We start from the raw sequence: 24,845 nt of genomic DNA on the forward strand, positions 1-24,845 counted from the left end.
CTAACATAAGCAGAATCGCTTAATAAGTAAAGTCATTTTGTTAAAAAATTAACATAAAATAGAAAATGAAGTACCTTTACTCAAATGATTTTTAACTTACAAGAAGTCAATAAGATCTGAAATCTCTGTGGGTTCAACTGGAATTGATGTTTGAGAGCTTCGCCCAAACACATCTGCCAAGACACTAAAAAGAAGAGCCAATGTCTGCAATGTGCATAATTTATCATATGTAAGAAATCTACAACAGTACCCACTAGCCACAAATCAGTCTAAAAAATGTACTTCTCCTATATGAACACTGAGTTATCACTACCTGCAAAAAGACAAACAATAGTACCCCAAACCAAACTCAATAATGTCCTCTTCCAAAATGAAAACTGAAAACTAAATCTTTCATTGAAAAACATTTACTCTTGACCAACACCAGAAGAACAGTGGGAAAAGAAGCTTACTTGCCTTTTTAAATAATGGGCGAGCAATAACTAGACGTGGAAGAAGGGGTCCCATGATTCGGAAAGCAAGGCGCAACTGTGCAATAGTAGTGATTGGCCTTAAATTCTTTATAAAAGCGTGTGTCCCCTCCAGCCATTCATGTGGAAGATTGCTAAAGAAAGCATGGACCAAGGCAACAAGATTTCCTGAAAAACACGATATTTGTGAAATTAGGGTATGGGATTTCTCTAGAAATTCTTTGGTGCAAGATACATATTCTTAGAGGACATGCTCAAGCTGCATTAACTAAAAGAACAGACATTGAAGTAATCTCAACTCCACCATATGTACTCAATAGCTTGCTTCATATGTGCATGTACAGGCATCAGACAGAAGCACAGATGAATTTTAATGTTGAATATTTAATAAACTGCACAGAAATAGATAAGTACCCATAAAAACAGAGATGCTGTCTAGCAAAGGGGCAGGCTAATCTCCAGACAAAATGCACTAAAGACAAACCAAAGTCTTAACCATTTTTTTTTGCAGATTCACGAAAACACAGTGATTTTTTTTCCAATTCTTTTGTTGTTTTCAACTACAAACTATGCAGATCATGAAGATCAAATGCTGAAATTTGCAGAAAAATCCATAATGTTTTTGATTTTTTGAAAATTGGTCAACTGTACAGTTTGTAAGGAGGATAGCCGCGTCCTCTAGCAAATTAAACATATTGCTTTAAGCCACTATATATGCCTAAGACCACATGCTGATACAACTCTTTTCTTATATGCCAAAAAAAACATCAATGAATTTATAACAGAATATTGTCCCAAATTGCAACTCTCTAAAGGCTGTCAACACCAAAGGAGAAAACTTCATACCAAGATCCAGCTATAAGATTATAGAACTGAGAACTAAAATTACAATGCTGGAAGATTTTTATGATATACTGGCAAAATTTTGGAACTGCTTCTAGCATCGGCCGACTATTCAGCCAGGATTTGGGCTTAGTCTGAGATGGAATGACAAGTGAGTAGAGACGTTACAGAACTCCCTGCTCTACATGAGCTACTTCTGGATAGCCATTTCTACATTTCGAGGTCATTTGGAGATGTAAGATTTGGGAGAAACTCCAGATGTTAACTGTGGATATTTTTTTCCTTTTTCCTTTTATATTTGGATCCTACATTTCAGGTATTTGGATTGCTCTTCTGTATTTTATTTGTTTGGTTAAGTCCTTGATCTGGTTCTCTATTTTTTATCCACGCAGAGCCATAGAATTTATATCATGTCCATAATATTAATCACTTACGGTCAATAAGACACTTTTTAGATATTTAACATTTAACCAGAGGTACAAGAATTCAAAGAAGTTAACAGTCAAGTGACAGAATTCAAGCAGTCTTGGTAGTTTCACATGCTCTGAATAAGAGGCAGCTCCAAAGTGTTAGCTGTTTATTAGGAATTTTATAATGCAAGGCTTAAAACCTTGTGCCTCCACAAAACTTGGCAGACCCAAATTTGACTTGGACTTAGTGACTGTAGATTATATCCCTTTAAATGCAATGGAATAGTCAATTTCTCCTTGGAGGCCTCTTGCAATGAGTGATTCAGAACACTCAAATATGCAAGAATATAAACCTAGGGAAAGAAAGAAAAACTACTGTGCCATATATGAAATCAAATGTTACCTATTCTATCATATATTATTATTATATAATACCATCTGAAAGTTCATAAAGGTTATGAAATATTAAATACATTGAGAACAATAAAAATATGTCACTAATATTTAAATTTTAAAGCATTCCAATAAATGTATTCAAGAATATGTTGAAAAAAAGAAAATGGAATAGAATATATACGTACTAGGATACACAGATCAGGGTGACAAAGTATCTGAAAAGAGGTTGAATTGGCCATAATGCATATAAGAGGAAAGGCATCAAGTAAGCTTATCATGAGGAGAGATAGAGGACACAATACTATCGATCAAGGAGATGAATGATGTAGAGATGGAAAAGAATTCTACCAATCAAGGGAGTTAGTATGTGATCATATTTATAATTTACCTAGGTAAAGTTAAGGTGCAGCTGTATAATTACCCAAACACTATGAATCAAGTAATTACTAATTACTCGTACACATAAAATTGTTATCTAAATTCGTGGTATTTACTTTCTATGTGTCTACTTGCCAACTTCATCAAGCTTCCAGCATATGCATTGATCCCAGAGTGCTATTAAGTGATATAAAGTGATGGCATTCTTTCTTCAAGTTCTATTGATAGCCAAACATAAAAGGCTTATGACATGAACCTTGAAAACGATAATTCAGAAGTTTACCAATTGTAGTTGAAGTGTTATCTTGAAAAGCCCATGTTGGATCCCACAAAGCATAGCCAAAAGCAGTGTCTAATTCCATTGATGACTTTGTCACATCTGTGAGCCACCAACAATCTTTGATTATTCGGGTTGCTTCCGCATAAAATTGAATGTGAAAGGTTGGTGGTAGCTGTGCTAACAGAAGACCACATGCTTGAATCATAAGGTAAGGTGAAGCTTGAACAGCACTGTTACTTCCTGAACCAATACTAGAGGTATTTAGCCCCGGTACTGATGCAGCTGATCTACTTGTGCTCATAGAATCGGCAGTTGCAGCTGATGGTGACGCTGGCAAAATTGAGCTTTGACTAATTCCACTTGACATACTTTGCATCGAATGGCTGGATTGAGCTTGAGTTGGCTGTACATGTACAACTATTTGAACAAGTGTAGAAACTATCTGAAGACTGGGGATACAGAGTGACAAGATTTCGATCACTGCAGTTTCCAACAATAGTTGATTGTATGTACCAGGGTCCTGATTTTGGTAGAAAACTTTTTGACTTTCAGGAACATTTGATGCTACAGATTGGGCTGCTGCTGGAGTCCTGTTTCCAACAGTACGGGAAAATGTGCCAAAGCTATCCCCCATGGAGGCACTTGACCTTATAGGAGGTATAACTTTATTTAAAAGGCCTAATAAGATATTGGTAAAATAATCAGATGGTCGGTTTAAACCAGAGTTTGACCTAATATATTGTAAGAATGCTTCTGAGAAAGGAATCTGCAACAAAATAATAACCAAATTAGGAATAGTTCAATAAATGGATCTAGAACGTGATTTAGTAAAAATGATCCAGAAGTACCATAACATGTAAACAGTAATTTCTGAAAGCATGATCAGTATCCAACAAAAAGTTACCTTAGGAATGTCAAGAATGCTTAGAATTCGCGCAATAAGTTTTATCGGAATGAGACCATGAAAGTATGCAAGTATCTCACGGACGAATGTGAACCGAAAAGGATGATAAACCATGAGTTCTAAATATGCAGCTAGAACTTTCTCTGCAGTGTCTGTCGCATCATTCTCAATAAGCCGGTATGTGATCAAAGGAATCACTGGCAATGCACGCATAACCATATCATCAAAAAATACAGGGTACCTGTATTATACCAAAAGAAAATACAGTATATTAGAACAGTAACTTCATTGCTAACCTCAATTAGTTCAGGATAAGTATACTTTGAGCCAAAAGGCGAGATCTAAAATGACAAATTTGCTGAAGGTTGGGCATTTCATGTTCATTAAGGCCATTGAAAATGTGTACTCCATTCATTTTCCAAAGAAAGATCAAATAAACGCTGTCAACTATTATTTATTAAACTAGGTAGTTCATGTGGACACATCAAATAATGAGCAACATGCAAAATAAATTAGTTAATCATGCACCTGTTCAACCATTGAAATTTTCAAAATGTATGGATATTCTATAGCACAATATACCGGCATAGATTTATCCATTGGTACAAAATTAAGCCATCCTATCATGTTAATGTGAATTACATATCTATGAAACCTTAGTACAACAAATAATATACTTAATGTGAGGTTAAACATACCATTTTTCATCCGTGTACACAAATGATCCTCATTCGTTTACACCACTGGATGTCAGAAAGTTGCAAGGAATCAATTTAAGCAAGAAATAGAAAGAAAAAGTACAAAAAAGGAATATCATCTCATGATTCACCTTATAGAAATCCAATTTGGTAAGAAATACTCGTCACGATTCCACTGTCAATCAATTGTCCAAGATACACTATATAATGAGGGAGACTAAGTTCACCAACAAAAAATGCCACTCACTTGCACATAGTGAGCCCAATGCTGTGTAATGTCATCTGAGACCTCGCATCTTGAATTCAGTTTATCATTTCCAGCAGGGTTCGACAGCAGTTATATCTTTAGCATATGTTATTTTTATCAGGTACTATTTTGGGCATTTGGCATTTGCTTCAGTTCCTATTCCATTTTAGTGCAAAGTCTTCTCTTTTGCAATGTGATGGCAAAGTTCTCTACGGTGATGGAATATTATATTTTATAATTCTCTCTGTTATACAAAGTTAGTTCAATATTAAACAAAGTGAGTAACATTTCAAAGTCTCTCCACACAGGATGCCTATGCTTGGGAGATAAAGTTGTTTTAAAAATTTATACGAGGGCCTTTTTCGAGGGAATATAATATTTGAATGCTTGAATTCACCCTAATTTCCCCCTCCAAGTCTCTATAGGAGTTTGGACTCTCCTCTCATTCTATGTTTGCACACATCAAATTGATGTCAAACTAAACTTTGGAGTTCTTGTGAATTTTCGACAACAAAAACTGTCTGGATTTCGTCTGGTTTCAGTGGTGAAAGACCCAACTTAGATGTCTATTGGCTTCTTTCAAAGAATACAATAGTTTCTAGAATTTTAGTGTTGATGGTTTTGCAAAAATGAAAGTTTATCAAGTCTTCTAAATTGTCTTCTGTTCTCGGCAAAAACTATAATATAGCCAATGAGATTAGTTAGTGTTCGAAAGGTTGCATGGCAGTTGAGTCCCCCCTTCGAGAGATATATGTACATCATCCGAATGGAATTATGAAGCATCATTGTACTCGTGATCGTATATTTTCTTATATGAATAAAGCACTATCTTGTTCTGTGTTACATCATTCCAGCTGTTTACCCTGTATGGTAACCATTTGGCACCATTGCCAGAGACCGAACTCGGGTCACCAGGCAGCTTGGAAGAAAGAGCGGGTAGCACTCATTGCTGAGAGGGAATCTGAGAAGGCAACATTCGTATCTCAGTTGGGGGATGCGAAGAGGGAGTCAGATGTAAAGGAGGTGGAGCTCTAAAACATAGCTGAGATGAAGAGAGCATTAGAACTTTTGATGCAGGCTATGGTGGATTTGGACGCCAAGACATAGGAGGCACATGAGTTGCGGGCACAACTGAATGAGTTACGGGCACAAAGGACATCTACTACACCAGCCCTACTAGGGATGCACTCCTCTTCTTTTTAGTTTGTTCCGAGTCTTGATGTACTTAGTAGTTTAGTTGTCTCTATTTTGTCATCCGGAGATGAGTTTTCTTTTGGGGGGGATGATGTTGTCGGTAAAAACCATACTATAGCCAACGGGATTAGTTAGTGTCCAAAAAGTTGTGCGACGATTGAGTCACCCCTTCAGGAGATAGATGTACATCCAAATAGAATTATAAAGCATCATTGCACTCGTGATTATATATCTTCTTATATGAATAAAGTACTCTCTTGTTTTGTGTTATATATTAGCCTCTTAATGCAATAACTATCCGTTTACCCTGTATGGTAAACATTTTCAAGGTTTTTGATGTGATTTGATGAAGCTCTAGCATGCCGTTCAAATTTTGGTGGCTTTACAATTCAAGCCACAAGATTCTCTCACATTTTGGTTCATTCCTCCAAGAATATTGCTTTGTTGCTAGTAGGTATGGATTCATTGTTGTTCCTATAGCTAGGCAACCAAGATTGATAAGTCATTTGCCAAGTTCTGAAAGGATTTGAATTTCCTGGAGAGATTTACCCAAGATGCAGGCTATACACTTCCCTTTGAGGGATGTGGGGAATTAAGGAGGCATTTAGAGGCTGCAAATTATTCTATCTGAGGCGTCTAAGTATCTAGTAAGGAGATAGAGTCATTAGCAGAAGTTTAAAGGTAAGATTCATTTTAAAATAAATAATTTTACAAGTTGACCCTGTTTTAATCAGCCCCTTCTTGCAGCTAATTTTCTGAGTATTTTTAGACTAAGGAAGCTTAGAGAATTGTTACTATCTCTTTATCTCAATTTGGCATCCAAGGGCATTGAATGGTATTGTGAAAAAAGTAAGGGTTTATCCAGCACTTCCAAGTCATTGGGGATGCAAAGAGCAATGACATTGTCAATTGTTGTGACTGAAATCTTCCACCATTAGCATTGATCCAGTTCTCCAGAATTTTGTATTTCATCCTATTTTCAGATTGTATATAACTTGCATATTGAAGAGTTTGGTGGTGAAATGTTGTTTAATGCACTTTAGTTTATTCCATCTTTCCTATGCATTGTGCTTGTACAAATGTTCATGAAAAGAGGTGAATAAAATCTGAAAACAAAACAAATCAGCAAAGTTGTGTAGTATTCATTGCTTGTCATCACTTAAAATTGCAAAAGCATCTTAACAAGAAGAAAATCAGAGGCAGCCAATTTGGCCTAAAAATAGAATTGAAAAATTGTATATGATAAAAGCCTAAAATCCGAATCACATTCAATGTTTACAAAAACAAATCAAAGTTATGTGCAACAGATTATTCTACACAACTTCTAAAATACTTGTTCAAATTCACCTATCAATGAGTAATAACAATTTAATATTATTATGGTGCATTGTCCAACATGGTATTAATTACTATTTATGGTGTATTACTTTGCCTAGGTGGCCCCTAGGTAATCATGTTCATTACATTAATCTGACAGAGTACCTCACAATTATGAGATGACATTACACAACCACAGGTGGCAGTATTTGCATTTATCATTACCCATTGACTCTCGCTTGTGGGAAACTACAGCTAGCACCAGCCTAATTTCTTGGGAGTAGGGTTTAAAAATTTCACCCAACCAGACAGACAAACATTTTCCTTGCCTCTAAATTAATGTGATAAAAGAAAGTTTCCCTTGCCATATTAAGAGTTGTAGTATTCTTCTTAGAGATGATAACCCTATGTATTCTGTTACAACTGTGGGAGGGGGGAGTCCACATCAGGCTTGGCAAACCAGACTAATTCAAGAATGACCCCACAGTATGGCATATGTGCAAGGAGGGAGAGTTGGCAACATTATCGAGTCCCTTAACAGATTCGATGAGGGCTTGTCTGCATAATTTGCTAGCTCCTAGGATAATAGGAGAGATTTGGTTAGGATAATTTCTTTTGAAATCAGCAAAGAGTTCATTGTGAAGGCCACAGAGTTATATGGAGGGAAGGAAATGGAAGAAGAATAGTGGAATAGTTGATTATGACAGTTTAAAAAGGATCTTTACAGGCAACAAGGCTCTAGCTCAGAAACAAGGAAGATACAACTAGATTGAGCTTCCTTCATCTTGGGACCGGATTTTCTTTATGGTCATGAGGTACTCTACACTAGAGGGGCATTTTAAGGTTTACTATTATTATCATATGTTGCTTCTTAAGCATTTCAAAAATCATGAAATCATGCCATTTCCCTTTTTCTAGTCAAATTCTCTTGAGAGCTCCATGTTTGATGTCTGTCAAGGTAAAAAAACAATTTACTTGCATTAGGGCCTTATTTTTAGGCTATACAACTTTCACACAGCCATTTGTCTATCTAATCCTGTCATTGTCTATCCAGCCCTGATGTCATAGCCCCCCCCCCCCCCCCCAGCTAAGTGATATGTATGGCCAAAATAAAAAGAAAGGTATTAAACATCAAGGTATCATTAAAGCTGCATAAGAACCCCAAAAATTTTGAACTCTGATGCTTCTGCCCCTGAGGATGACCCAAAAGATAAAGACCCCATGTCATCCACCTCTAAGAGGAAAGGTAAAAATCCCCCCTACAAAAACAACTAAATTCTTTTTTTAGGCAATAAATAGTCAAAACAAATCAAGGACAAGAAGATAATTTCATGAGAGATTTCCAATATCACTATGATCTTTTAGAATAGGAACATATGTTTGAGGGAGCTAAGAGAAATCATGAATAATGCAATACAATTTAGACAACTTCATTATGACTAAAGATGTGTGTTGGTTCCCAAAATCGTAGATTGGAATCTTACGAGCCTTGCCTGCTCGATGCTGGGATATCCAACCAATAACGACCAACTTGACAGGATTGATCGACGCTATCCAAATCCCCTGCGCTTCTGGCTCTACAAGACCAAGGTGGGTGCACCTAATCTTGGACAAAACACTTAAATCCAAGATCCTTATAGTAGATCAATTAGAATGTGAATGCGATGAAAGTCTTCTTAACGACAAGAATTATAGAAAAACTTTAATCTTGAAAATTATGAATTAATAAATACATGTCATAATGTTTTAAATAAAGAATGAATGCAACAAATGAATATATTAATTCCTCAATGGAAAGAAATGAAACAATTGCCAGCATATGGATTATGAAACCAGAGTAATTTAATGACCAGTGCTTAATTAAAGGGGCAAACAAAGTCAATATTATAAGTTGAAACGTACAACTTTATAAAGTTCAATGTATTTAAACTATAAGCAATTTTAACAATTCAGACGCGACGGATCAATTGTATGAACACAATTTTAAACTAGTCTAGGATGTACACTAACACGTGATATGGTGACAAACTAGACATAAATATGGAAACAATTAAATATTTCACAATATCTATGTTTATCAAATTTAAAGAGCAATAATGACCCAGCCCACTCATCCGAATTTTAAAATGTTTATAGAAAATAAATAAAAATATTTATAAAGGACACAACATAATAATAATTTAAAACTCCAATGCAAATAAATAAAGTAAATACGCTTACAAATTATTCCGGAAATAAAAATTTCACTAGAGACACCCCTTATAGATGATCCATCCAATGCACTTCAATTCCAGAATCACATATAAATTTGTTCAATAATCTAGAATCCATGAGCTTAGTTCAAAAATTCATTCTTTTGCAAATGAAAAAATATAATATATCAAAGTGCATAAGATACGTGAAATTTTTTATATGAATATGAAATTTTATCCTCTCCATTTGTGTTTTACATCGTATATTTATAAGGCAACAAGGGGTATCGGTTGCCTTTCTAAAAATCACACCCCTTCATAACAATTAACTAAATATGAAACTTCAATGTAATTTTGATAAAGAATAACCATGACTTGGCAATCTTATTTCTTTGTCTTCGATGATAATTAAGGTCGGTTTTGAAAGAATTGAAAGATATTGGAATAAAATAGAACTTCATTCTCAGTATCCGCAAAGGCTCCTGCGTACATTTCTGAATTTCTGAATGTCTAAAAAATGGTGAGTAATCCGTGTTGTCGATAAAATCTATTAGTGTAGCCGACAGGTAGAACAGTATCCAAATGGGCGCATGATGCTTGAGTAACCCCTTCGGGAAGGTATATGTACACTGTCTAAAATGGACTTTGGATCATCGTTGTGACCATTGGAGTTATTGTAACAAGCATATTGCGTATATGAATAACGTATCTATTCTGTGTTATATCGTGCTATACTATGTGTTAATTATCCTTTTACCCTATACAGTAACATTTGGCGTCGTTGCCAAACGAACTTGGCACGAAAGAATGTTATGAAGATTAATGCCGAATTTGTTTAGCAAGGATAGGAACAAGGTAAAAGACAAGGATGAAACATGTACAACACAAGAAGTTTTAATTTTAGCACAGCAGGTGGAGCACAGACAGAAGCTTCAGTAGATTGCTGACGAGCATTGAACGGGTGAAGAGGCACAAACAGAGGAAGTGCACTCACCTAGTAGGCCGAAGAGTGTCGAGGAATTGCTAGAGGAGACTCGACAATGATTAAATTTGGTGGAAGAAACAAGGGAGGAGTTCCTTAACCTGTATACGCCAAGGGTAGAGTATCCAGATGGAAGGGAAGCAACTCGCACGGCTCGAAGTGCCAAGGGAGCACGAGTGTGAAGTGAACTCTTCATTCTCGATACATCGGATGAATGGATATAGGCGGAGAATCAAACAACTTCACTTAAAGAAGACCATTCACTAGGCAATGCAGTTGTTGGAAGTAGGATGGTTGCCCGAAGCAGTGCGGCTGTGCAAAAAAGTGCGGGTGCTCAGAATAGTACGAGTACACAAGTACCTAAGAATCAAAAGAAAGTAGCGATGGCGAGTCCCAAAGAGAAATTACTGAAGTTTAATGGTGATGTTACGATAGATCCAATTAGACATTACAAGACATGTGAAACCATATGGACAGCAAATGGCTTGACGAATGAGGACGATTGGGTCAGATAGTTCCCAACAACCTACTGGGTGTGGCAATTGATTGGTTTGGGGATGCTGATCCTCAGAAACTGACTACATGGGCAGAGGTCAGAAAGGAGTTCATAGCAGAGTTCCGATAGCTACGAGATGATAATGAAATTGTAGTAGAGATATACAGTATCAAGCAAGGAAAGAACGAAACAATCCGTGCCTATGCAAGATGGCTGAAGGAGTTGGTTGGGAAGATGGAGATTCAACTAGCTAACGGATTGAAGAAAAGATGGTTTGTTGAGGGGCTACAGTCGGCTTTGGAAAAGAAAGATGAAAATTATACCACCACCATCGTATGCCGATGCGTATAATCATGTGATGGATCTGGAATGCGAACAAAAGATAAGTAAAAAGAAGAAGCATAAATCATCGGATTCAGACGATTCGTCATCCGAAAGTAGCAGTAGTGATGAAGAATCGAATAAGAAAGTTCGAGCATTATAGAAAAATATGCTCAAAATGATGAAAGAATTTAAGAATTTGAAAAAGAATCCAAACACAGTAAAGGGAGAAATATGGTGCACAAACTATAAAGAGGATGGCCATTCAAAGGGCTCATGCCCGAAGAAATAGTTTTGTGACATCTACCAAGTTGTGGGACATTCCCTAAAGGAGTGCTTGTTTAACATGAAATCGAAAGGACACTAGCAGGTGTTACTAACACAGGGAGTGTCCACCGGGAATAACACAAACAACAATGCAACTTCGGGAGGATATCGCAACAATAATAGACGCGTAAGGGTTGGCAATAACAACAGTAACAATGGAGGCCGGAGTCGAATACAATTTGACACAAGTGGACAGCTGATGATTCAGTGTCGTGCGTGCAATCTTTGGGGGCACTTCGCTAGAGATTGTACCAAGAAGGAAACACCGCAGCTACTATGTAAATGGTGTGGTCTGAGGGACCATGAAGATTCAAAATGCCCAAAGCAAGGCGTAAATCTATTAAGCATTGAGACATGTGATGAGAAGGTAATGGCGATTACACGTGAGTAGGTGAAGAAAGCGAAATACCATGATGCAAAAGAAGAGGAGAGGTTACAAAAAGTAAGAACAAAGCTGGAAAGGCAGATGAAAATAGAAAAATCAAAAGTAAAAGACATTGTTGAGACTTCGAAAAGGAACTTAGCAGAACAAAACATGATAAGGCAGATAATGCAAATAGAAGTTCCTATTAAATTAAATGATCTTCATCTCACGATGCCATAGTTGCGAAAGGCTATTATGAATATGACACTGCTCCCGAGAGTGACGAAGGAAATAGGAAGGGATAGTAATGAACAACGGCAGTAGACTCGATGCTACTAGCACTTATGATAGGAAGGCATCCGACAGTAGTTGGGATGGTCATTCTGGGCACTATACTGATAGACACAATTGTAGATGGAGGATCAGGCGTGAATGTGCTACTAGAAGATATTTGGAAAAAGCTAGGACAACCCACACTGTGGCCACCTACTTTCCAATTACGACAGATCAACATGGGATAAAACCACTGGGAACTTTGATGGCACAGCCGGTAACAATTGGGACACAGCCATTTTTACTAGATTTTGTGGTCATCCCACTGAAAAGAAGAGGGTACGACGCTATCCTTGGACGGGGTTGGTTGGTGCAGGCAAAACTAAAACATGATTGGAAACGGAACACCCTATCCATGGAATGTGGAGGCAAAAGATTCGTAATTGATTTACATACACAAATGGTAGGGGAAGAGGCAACGTCGTCAGACTCAGAAGGTGAAGGCGAGAGTGATGACGAAGGAAAAAAGAGGATGGAACCAAATGAAGAAGGGGTGTTGAGATTAGGAGGGTTGATTGATGACGACCTAGATTCGGTGAATGGATTGCTAGACTGGCAGATGGAAGGTTACGAGCTCTTCCTGAGCTGCAACATGTTGGGTGTTGAGGAAGAAAAAGAAGGCAATGAGTTTCCAAAGGAGTATAGTGAACTAAAGGAGGGAGAAGCGCAGGGGGATGAAACACCAGCCCATACATTCAGTAAAGATAAACTGATGAAGTATGAAGAGCCTACGGTGAAAACAATGAACTTGGGTGATGAGGAAAATCTGAAAAACATTATTGTAGGAGATGATTGGAACCTAGTTTTGAAGGCGGCAGCGTTCAAAATATTTATGGAGTACAAGGACGTCTTCGCTTGGATGTATAAAGACTTAAAAGGAGTGCCACCAGAGCTATGTGTCCATCGGATACCATTGATCAAAGGTGCAATACCCGTATAGAAGTGGCCGTATCAAATGAATAAAAACTATGTGGCATAGGTCACGGAAGAAATAGATAGGATGCTGGAGGTAGGAATCATTTTTAGAGTGTAGACGAGTGAGTGGGTATCACCGATCGTGATATCCCTGAAAAAGGACACAACACAGAGAAAAATATGCATAGATTCCGATGCTTAAACGCGATAACGATTAAAGATCCGTTCCCGATACCATTCATGGATAGCATCTTGGAGGAAGTAGTGGGGCATGAAATTTATTTATTCATGGACGGATTCTCGAGGTATAATCAGATATCCATCGCTGAGGAGGACAAATTAAAAAAAAATTCATTGTGGAAGATGGAGTATATGCATACAACAAGATGCCATTCAGATTGTGCAATGCCCCTGCGACATTTCAAAGGATTATCCTACATATATTTGATAAAATGTCTGTTGGAAGTTTTAAAGCATTCCTAAATGACTGGTCAATCTTTAGCGAAGAGGATAAACACATAACGACACTTAGAGAAAGCATGGAGAGGTGCAGACGAGTAAGATTGGCATTGAACCCAAAGAAGTGTAGGTTCATGGTGCCACAGGGAAAGCTACTCGAACACATAGTTTGTAAAGTAGGGTTAAAGACGGATCTGGAAAAGGTCTGCGTAATCTTAGAGATGCCACCATTGATGGATGTATTAGAAGTAAAGTCATTTTTAGGGCACATCGGATATTATTGGAGATTTACTAAGAACTTTGCGAAAGTTTCCTATTCGCTGGACAAACACACTTGCAAGGGTGAACCTTACAAATGGGAAGATGAACAAAATGAAGCTTTCGAGGGATTGAAGACAAGATTGGTCACTGCACCGATTCTAGCCTAGCCGAATTGGGACAAGGAATTTCATTTCCATGTAGATGCATTGAATTATGCCATTGGAGCAACACTAGCATAGACAGGTGACCACGAATTGGACCATCCAATGTATTTTGCAAGTTGATTATTAATGAAGGCAGAGAAAAACTATAGTATGATGGAGCGAGAGGTGTTAGGGATGGTGTACGCAATGCAAAAGTTCAGACATTATTTGTTGACGACACCATTCGTATTCTATGTAGATCATCAGGCACTACTATACCTGGTGAATAAGCCGATTAATCAAGAAAGAATAAGTCGATGGTTTCTATTACTACAGGAGTTCACATTTAAGATCGTCGTGTGGCCAAGGAAAAGTCATGTAAGTGCAGATCATTTGTCCAGAATAAAATTGGGGGAGCTACCAGAGGGAGTTAATGATGACTTCCCAGATTTCATGTTACAGTACTACCATCCTGGTACACACGTATCGGAGAATATCTATCAAAGGGACAATTTCTAAGCGAGATGCCACCAAATGAGAGAAGGAAATTGGTGCTAAGGAGCTGGACATTTCAGTTAATCAACGGGCTGTTATACAAAATGGGACTTGATCAGATTCTAAGGTGGTGCATCCTAGAGGAGGAAATTCCAAAGGTAGTAAAGGAAGCGCATGAAGGACTAGTAGGAGGACACAACCATATCCCAAATACTTGCACAAAAAAATAGACTTCGTTCGATATACTCTTTTTTTTAAATATTACCATTTTAGCAAGTCTGCAATGTACGAGGAGGTATCCTTGATGCAGTGACACCATCATCATCACTAACTAAGTATCCTCTTAATCCCAATTACCACCAGCTCCTTGTTCTTTATCACAATTCACCCATACTTCATTGGACACTTCATCAAGAGGTGACCATTGCAGACATTCGCAACTACTCTCTCAATTTATGTTTTGCGAGAGGAAATTACTGGATCCAATGTTATTTAACATTTTCGCTTAATATAATAGTAATATTTGGTCACGCACACACAAGTTCCTTGCTATTTTGTATGCCATTGTGGAAAGTCACAAACAGATATGTTTATTTCCTCTATTCACAAGATACTACTCATATGTTTCTACAAATTGTTTTCATGCTATCTTTTGGTCTTGTCTCTACTCAAACTCATGAGAAATTGTCATTTGATGCATTGACAGAATACCACTTCGTCTCCATTTCCAAAGTTCCTATCATAGGTTTTCATTGCTTCATGTGTCAATTGCTTCATGCTTACATGTCATTGGTTTTATAACTAGAGGTATCATCAGGTGCTACTTCAGATCATTATTCTTCAGATCACATGAACACAATTGCTCTTTAGATTTGTATCAACCATCGCTCTTTTTCTCAGTGATTTCTAGACAAAGAGTTGTGCAAATGAATAGCCCCTTTTAATTTGTGTTATGCCCAACACAGTGTGGCATGCTTTATTGACTGCCTTGAGATTGAGATTCAATGCATGACCAAGTGCAAAATGTTCATTTTATGCTTTTGATTACCTAGTCTAATACAATCTTGTCTGGAATTTAGTACTTTCTTAAGTATGTAAGTATGCCCCTTCTCTTTTGCAATATGAATAGGTGTCATTCCCTTCGCATTGAACTCATATAACAAGCAGAAGAATCCACTTTCAGCAACTCTCATATTATTTCTAAATGTCCATCTTCCTTAGATATTGCCAAGTGTAATAGATTGCTCCAAGTGTATGGTATCTTCTAAAGGTAGACACTTTAAACAAGTCTTTCATTTTGATTTTGGCATGTTGTAAAATATCATCAATTTTATGATTTAAAAATTTGAGAGTGCTAAAAATGGAGGCCAAAAATTAGGGCTCCATCAACGTGAATATCCAATTGAACCACTGATTATGACTCCCTAAAAGTCATTGCATTATATTAGAGGATCTATAAGCCAAAGCATGACAAAGTCCACTAGCAACAAATACCCTAATGGTAGAAGAAAATAATCATTGAGAAGAAGGATTCAGAAAAGGCCAGTATCAAAAAAAACCCTAAGAATAATGTCGTTGAGCTTGAATAGAGGCAAGAAAAGACAATGAAGAAATGGGGTAGTAGATCAAGCAATTAGACAAAATCTAAGGCGAGTTGAGAAAAAAGACAAAGATATTGTGGGAAGCAACTAAAGAAAATTCATTAGTGCAGTTTCAAAACCAAAGAGTTGAACTCAAAATTGAAAAATATTGTTGAGATGTAAGTTGGAGCCAAAGTTGAGGATGCAAACACCAAACATTCAACTAGCTATGAGCAACCATATAGAAGAAGACTGGTTTTTGATCACGAAATGTCTACTCCTTCCTAAACTGTCTATGAATCTCATAGGGAACTAACAGGCCCTCTCTATATGAGGAACATCATTTTTTTATCAGTAGTGGTTCTTAATTTACTTATTAAGTCAAGATTTTGAGCCTGGCCCAATCCAAGTGTTGGTTTGTGATTTGATAGGGTTTACACTACAAAATAGCTATCGATACACTCTTCAACAAATTCTATTGATAAGTAATCTCCAATTATCAAGATCTTAAGAGGACTAGACCATGTGACAAGGATTAATGAAACTTTCTACACTTTAGCCTCTACCAAACCAAGGTAGGTAGACCTCAATGCCCTTCAATACACACATTTACAACATATAACTGGAATTACATAAACGGATAATCTCAATGAGGCATCAAACATAATAGGGAGCTACTGGATAATGGCTAAATATCCTTGAACTTCAACTTGAATGGAGCATGAGATTGACCACGACAAATGCTCACATAAGATCCATGATTAAATAAAATTTGTAGCAAGAAAACATAAGGAAAATGAACAAAAAAACACATATGTAAAACCCACAAACAACTGCATTTAGTGCCTCATCCAATTGGGCATTTGGAGTCATAAAAAGTACCACATTATACATCAAAATTATGAAATAGAAAATGATCTAAGAGATGTTGCATGACAACACTCTTCAATTGCAACTCCAACCCAATCTACTTACAAAATCAATGAATATACCTAGCAAATCTGCAATTACTATTAGGCATTTAATTGATCCATTAGACCAAAGCATGAAAGAAAATCACATATCTCACAACAAGACACTAAGAGAGAATAACTCTGTTTTATTTCTCTTAAAACTTAACTAGTTGCACAATGGAGATAAATGACACAACATTTTATTTCATTGAAAATCCAAGCTATCTCTGTTATATAACAAGAATACAACTTACAACTAGAAAAAACCACAAAGAGACTCAACCTGGGTTGCTCTATGAAAGATTTACAACACTACTCAAACCCTATAAAAACTTTCCACAATAATTGAAGGTGGTCTAGAGCCAAGAATCGTCTACCAAAACAAAGAAGTTGGAACCCTAAGAAAAGAGAGAAGAATAGAATAAATAGGAAGAAGATGCTCAGATCTGATCTAGTGATGCTACTTGTCTCTCTTCAATCTCCTCCAATCTGCTTGAAAACCCACTTCTCTCATCTCTTTGTAACTGCTTGCTACCTGTCTCTTTCTCTCCACTTGAACAACTGCAAAAATTAAGAGAAGCCTGCAAACTGGCCCCATTACACAGGTGTTGTAACAACCCACTAAGAAGATGGCCTTGGTAAAAGTTTGGAGAAAATCCACTAAAAGACACTGCAACAATCATGAAAAATACCCTAGAGATTCTCTGTGAAAGCTGCAAAAAACCCACTAAAAGATCTGCAAAAAACATAAGGCCCTCTCCATCTCAACATCCGTATTGTCCATATTTTCCTATATGCTTATAACTTCACCAGTTCATTTTAGAATGCAACAACACTTTGCAATACAATAATATAGTTTGTTTTCCCTGTGACTTTTCACATTATGCATTTCCAATACAAGCCTGTGACCCCTTCTGCAATGTAATTTGCATTATGGGTTCCATATTTAACATTACAACATTAGCCTCAATCATTTTGATATCTTGATTTAATTCGCAACTGCACATTCGAATCCTATTTAATATTTGGCCGTTATCTACCTTGAAATGTTCAAAAAGCATCAAATTTTACCTTCTTTCTCAAATTCAGCATTGGTCAAACCAGATCAACCATCGATCGGCCCTCTTGACTGCCACATAGAAGTATCTAGTTGGCCCATAGATTCACCTCTATGCCATCTGGATACTCTATCATCTCCATGTTTGCATCCTGTCTAGTCATCATTTTCCTATTGCCACGTACTACATGTCATCACATTGCAGTCCAGTGCTGACATCACTTCCTACTGATTGGGATGAAGGGATCATGAAATCCCACCACGTATCGATACTGTGCTTGCCAACCAACTTGATCTGCACCTACCACTTGTCAAGTTTTCATGATCCTGCAGTCTGACTCAGCAAGCTCTATCTGAACAAGGGGATCGCGACCTTTCGCCATGTGTCACTCAGGTCACACTTTGTTGCCTTAAGTTGTATGCCATGTGGCACCTCTAGATTGCTCGTTGGCCTGCCATCTTGTCACTAAGTAAACTACCATGTCACCCGCTTGGTCACTGCCAAGTTGGCATCACACCATCGGCCATGTCAGCACATTTAATGGAACAGTTAGTCAGAATATCCTTGTCACCGGTGAAGTCATCACTCATCAAGTTGTCCAATTGCTTGTGCGCATGATGACCAAGTCACCCAAATGGGCTTGTGCCTAATTGGCAACTAGCACCACAGGTGCTTAAACATAAAAACAATACAATAGTTCTCTGCCTCCTACATGTGGGATGAATCCCATTGATGATTCCTATTAGCTCTACACCCACGGGCAATTTTAAAATGCTCTTCTTCGCACTCCCCCCTAAAAGATCGTGTTACCCTCTGCCAAGTACACTTGCAATCTTGGTGTTGTTGCCTTTGTGTTGCCATTTATTTGCAGCTTTACCGCTGGAAAGTTCTACTAATAAAATTCCCCTTTTCTGTTTTGGGCAAATCATCCATCACCCTTCAAAAGGCACAACATTGTAGGAGATGGTTGCTCCTTAGATATTGCAACAACGATTTCATAAATGGCTGGAGAAAATGACCATAAATTCCCAACAACTTAAACAAAGTCCTTTGTGTGAGGGATAACCAAATTGCGTAGCACTAGAAGCCGTATAGATGTTGCATTTTCTTGAGTTGCAAGTAGCTTGATTGTGATAAATCTTGTCCCCTCTACAAAGAGCCCCAACTAGAAAGGTGGAGGAAAATCCTTTAACCTTTGGAAACCTGACTTCCATATGACTTCATCTTTAGACCAGTTCCTCTCTAGTAATACATACTCTGAAACCAAAATGGACTAGCCCACCACCCTTCGTGTCATTTGTATGCTTGTCTTTAGGGGCAACGTTTTCTAGAGATGAGCGTTTTGATTGAGAAAAGACTATAAGAATATCCATCAAGAGTGTAACCATAGCAAGCCCTCCAAGTAATAAAGCAACACCTTTCTAAGTCGCCAAAAGAGGCCTCAAAAGTTTTGATGCCATAATTACCAAAATGGAAGAACATCCTATAACAACCATAAGAGGCTTGGCTCACCATTGCATTCGCTGGCATAGCTCCTCTACAAATGTATTAGAAAGCTTGTGTTTGTCTAACAAATCATCCTTAGAAACAAAAGCATCTCTACGCCATAAAGGAACTCTTCTACATAACTGGATTGGTTTCGAACACCATTTGATCACTAAAAGCCCTTGAATTTCAACTATCGTCCAAAGTGTTCAATTTTATGGAATTTCAATCCTTGAATTGCATTTGTAAAGCCTAAAATGCAAGAGTACACCTAAATTGTACTCATTGATCACAAGTCATGAAATGCAAGAACTCAAAGTGGACTTACTTGAAATTTAGAATAAATGCCAAGTGCAAATTCATATAAAACCCCTTCAACTGAGCATATACAAAGCCTATCAAAATTCTGGCTATTGAGGGCAGAAATTTAAAATATATGCTCTTTGATATGTAATGATGACTTCCACAAGTCAATACCTTATGACACACAACAAAGCATGTAATAACCCACCTTTAATCTGCCCTCAAAAAAAATGCTGATGAAAGCTCAAGGAATTTCATCAAACAATTCACATGCAAGGGACGTATGACTGATATAGTATTTCAGCTAGCTTCAAATGACTTTTTCTTCAATTTGCATCAATGAAAATCTTGTGCTAGAAGACTACAATGGACTACACAATGACCTAACATGAGTGTGCTACTAATTTTGACAATATTCAGTGCATATATATGATCTAAGCATGAGAAATGAACACCTACAGCCAACTGGCATTTTTACAAACAGTTGGTATGCAAACTAACTAGCTGATAAATAATGATATTAAATTGCTTAAATGACACCAGCAACTATTATCTTCTTAATTGCAATGAAAATTACGATGCTCATGAAATATGGCCAAGGCTTTGCATTTACATGGATTACAAAATGATAATGCTGGTATAATGCACACTTACAGCTGAAAGCTTATAACACCCTAAAAAACAATACATAACAAAGAACCTGGTTGTAGATGGCTGTAATAATTTTCTCCTATGCTGCCTCTTCTACTTCGCTTTTTTCGAACTGCTTTTTCGCATCCGCTTTTTCGGTTCCGCTTTTTTCGGACAGCTTTTTCGTATCCGCTTTTTCAGCCTGTTTTTCCGGTTCTGCTTTTTTCGGACTGCTACTATGGTGAATCTCAAGACCATATCTTTCAATGGCGTCAAGATTTTCAGCTTGACGGGATTTCGTCCTCCAAACTATTGAGACATAATCTCCAACAAATTTCCCAATTTCTTTGATATTTCCAAGCATGCCTAAATGAGAGCTATCCTCTTTCTTTTAATCCCTTCCTCACTTGCTCCACGCTTCTGTCTTGCCAATGTGGGATAATACATGAGTTTTAATATTACTTATGTTTTTTCTTTTTACAAACATGTATGTACTCAAAAGGGGGACTCTTGATTTTTTATAAAGTGACTTTACGAAACATTATAATATTTAATTTAAATAGTCACTTTACCGTTGTAACTTCAAACATTAAAATAATATACCAAATAAACTCAAAATCCCACATATAATAGCTCATCAGAAAGAGCCCAACAAACGCATCTCATCCTGTCACTGAAAATTGAAGGCACTGCATCCCCTTATTGGCTTACTAAAAATAGTAAGTCTTTCCGAAAACCCAACAAACGAACTCCGTTTGGCCCGTAATTAAATTTGACTAGGCCAAATAACCTCAAGATCCCTTTAGAAGTCCTGGTTAGCCCTCGGGACCATACAAAAATGGGCTAACGACAACATACCTCCAAATTGGCTAGGTGGGGGACATTACAAAGCATAAGATATTATGTCACAAGGTAGGCCTATTCAACTTTCTTGACGCTTAGGTGCACTTTGACAAACTAGCTAGTGCAAATTGGAAGACTAGCTAGGAATGGCACTTTAACAATTCATTCTGCAAGTTCAGGGCTGGAAATGATTAAATGAGCTAAATGCAATGGCTGGAACATATCTTTCATATGATGAAGCATGAAACTTGCCAGGTACGTTAATGCTTGAAATGTAAAAATAGGGCACTTAAGTGCAAAGGCCTCTTCACAAATGTTTTAACATGGTGTTCTCAAGAATTTGAGAGTACCAACACCAAGGGCGGCTTTAAATAGGGAGCCAACTCCTAATAGAGTTAAGACAAGGAACCCAAAGATCCATTAAAAGGTCAATAAATAAAGAATTTTTCCTTGCACCCTATGCTCCTCCTTTAGTCTGTTGGCAAATGAGCATGTCGAAGATCCATTTCTTTTTTTCCTTCTATCCCTCTTTTGCTTCACAACTTGCCAATCATCTTCCAGCCTTACAATTTCCTTTTACAAAACCACTGCATCACCACAAGAGGTCATTACCTCCCCAACCAAGCTACACTTCACTTGTTTATCCTAGCCTTTATCTTTGTGATTCTTTTTCCCCTTGTCTTGCATTGACAATTGCCTTTTTTTTATTCCAAATACTCCACATTTGTTGGTCTATTGTTAAAGCTTCACTTCCATTCCACACTCAACACTAGCATTGTTATAGTCAAGACTTAAAACTTTGTTTGAGACCCCTAGTGATGGTTGAGTATCCTCGTGGCTCAAAGCATGAGAAATACTCTTGAATCTTGTTCGCTCTTTTCATCGAATAATTTAGATGGGAGACTTGGTTCCACCAAATTTTTGATTATCCAATCTGTGTTTGACACATTGAGCAAAAACGTGCTCCGTTGAGAAACATGTTCTACATCTGAATGAGATCCCTTTGTAGCCCAAGGACAATAGTCTTGTCGCATTTTTGAAATAAGTATTTAGTTAGGAAATAATTAGTTGGCGACATAATATCAATTACTTTTGAGTGCTTGTGGGTTGATGTGGATAGTTGGCACCCTTAACCAACCACCCCAATCTCTCTATGTAACTACTTTTTCTCAGAAGGTAACATTGTCTTGTTGTAAACATTATACGTTGGAAATAAAGATAATATCTTCCTACTATATTCTTGTGATTGTTTCTTTCTGGCATTGCTTATGATATGTTCCGTACATTGTTTACTCAATGTAATCAAGTTAGATCCCTTCAGGGGTAAACAAGATTGCATCTCATGATGGCGTGGATGAAGAGGTAGGTATCTTCAAATAACTCAAAATTATTTTCACAATAGGGAAAAAACCCCAAAAAGGCACTTGCAATGAGGAGACAACAAAGCCCTAACTTCTATAATTTGCAGATTTTTTCAAAAGACAAACAAATCTGTCAACTTAATTTTTTCGTGTTGAGGCACAATGCTTTCAATTTCTTAATGTGTCAAATTTTATTTTACAACATCCAACGCTTGGAATTCCGAATTTTGTGAACATTGATGAAAAGTCCCAAATGAATTAAAAACTCACCAAAAGCACTGCAAGCAACCATGTCTGTTCATTTTTGGCACCAGAATTTTAAAAAATTGAGTTTTAGCATCCAAGTCATCATTTCTCATATTTTAGTGTTCATTAAGGAAAATTCCTCATAAGGCATGGAAATCTCAATTTGGAATCCATCAAGGAAAAATCCTCAATTAACACCTACTTTTGTTTTTATGGAAATGTCCATGGTATGTACCAACTTTTGGTTTTACCATTGGAGGCATAGTATTCCAAATTTTCCATCTATAAAAGTAAACCCACAATAACAAAATTGGTGTTAAGTGCTTTGAATCCTCCATTTAGTATCTATCAAGGGGGATAGATGAACATAAAAAGTGGCACTCAAGTTACAATGTGTATTCAAGTGAAGATTGTTTACAAAGTAAAGTGAAATAAAGGAGAAAAAGTCATTGAATTTGAGCCTTTCATTCAAAATGACACTCAATTCAAGATTGAGATTCAGCTAAAGAAATTTAAATATAATCAAAATCTTAATTCAGATGGATGCTCAACATGACAAATGGGAATGAAAATTAAGAAAATGTTTATTATAATTAGACAAAGAATGTAATAACCTTAACTGGCTCACAAAATCTAATGGAGGAAATATGTCTTCAAGTGCTTTGAAATTGCAGCTTCTCTTCTATCTTAAAATACTAATCCTGAAGAAATTGGATATATATATAAGCAAATGTTTTATACCATGACAAAGCTAGTTGCCAAAATATGGAGGGTTTGATATTGTAAACTTGCAGACCACTGCATTATATCATGAAAATTCACATGTATTGCATGAAAGTAGAAAATACTAATATGAAATTCTCGAGAGACAATACGTAATTCCAATCGGTTATTGTAATTCTGAAAATCATCACACAATTATCAGATAACAAACTTATTTGCAATCAGAAAACAGAGAATTGTAACTAATTGTTTTTGGAACCTGCTTTTCAAATTTCCAAACAATTGTTTGCAGGCTGATTGCTGTCTTATCCGGATCAGACGTGACTAATGGCAAAAATGCTTGTCCAGGTATTTGCACACAGGGCTAATCAGATTTAGTTCCAACTGTAATAAATTTCCCAATGCCCAGGATTGTGTTCAGACTTGCAGCATCAACTTGCCAGCATGAGCGTTCACAGGTAGGCAGATATATGTTTGCAATCACTACCCAAATTGCTTAAGCGCTGCACCAAATACAAGTGCTCAGTAAATCAGAAAAAGCGCCCAAGGAGTAATAATTCAGTCCTACACATTGACTTTCAGATTGTGGGAAATTGATGTCCACAATTCAGTCAATGAACCCCCTGTTTGCAGAATCCCAATAACGTCCAGACTCAAGTATATTAGCAGAATAAAACCACGCCAATTGCAAAGGATATTTGGCATCGAAACTGAATCCTTTTGGCGCTCAGATTACTATTGCAAAAACACTCAATGGCACCCCCAGCACATACCAGATTTTCAGCACCTATGTGCAAATTGATATAATACTCAGTAATAGATAAAGTTGGGCATTCGACAGACCTCCAAATCAAAAGCAAAGATACTTCAGCAAGGGCATTGAAATCACAATTAAAAAACTAAAAATCCCTTCACAAGAACAATTAACAAGAAAATTGAATCGGTTGGTTCATTTGCTTCATGAAGCCACCTTTTATAATCCACTTGGCTTCACTGACACACCATTAGTTGGAGGTTTCCATTAGATTTTTTTTAATAAATGACTTTTCTAGTACATCGCTTCATGAAGACACTTTCACTTAAGAGGCTTCAACTTTTAAATATAACAACTCCTTGCACTTTATATTTAATACCTAACTTTGGCTTATAACTAACTAAATAAATGGCCCCTTCGAATGATGACTCAACCCTCAAGTGAAATTATAACTTTATAATAAGTCATTCAATGATTTAATAAT

The 24,845-nt window shown here is 37.0% G+C and overlaps 1 protein-coding gene across 3 annotated transcripts in view; it reads right to left on the minus strand.

Moving 5' to 3' along the window:
• LOC149564443 (mediator of RNA polymerase II transcription subunit) overlaps window positions 1–24,845 on the minus strand; it is a 381,382-nt gene that overhangs the window by 470 nt on the left and 356,067 nt on the right. For all 3 annotated transcript variants that reach the window (XM_089817990.1, XM_089817989.1, XM_089817991.1), the window contains exons 17-20: window positions 3,682–3,922; window positions 2,781–3,543; window positions 457–638; window positions 101–204 (exon numbers count right to left, since the gene is read on the minus strand). In XM_089817990.1, the coding sequence (XP_089674116.1) occupies window positions 101–204; window positions 457–638; window positions 2,781–3,543; window positions 3,682–3,922 (1,290 nt within the window). The remainder of the gene's footprint in view (window positions 1–100; window positions 205–456; window positions 639–2,780; window positions 3,544–3,681; window positions 3,923–24,845) is intronic.

This window comes from Cupressus sempervirens, chromosome 3 (assembly GCF_028749045.1).
Source record: "Cupressus sempervirens isolate cs-2001-9-10 chromosome 3, ASM2874904v1, whole genome shotgun sequence".
Classification (NCBI taxonomy): Eukaryota; Viridiplantae; Streptophyta; class Pinopsida; order Cupressales; family Cupressaceae; genus Cupressus; species Cupressus sempervirens.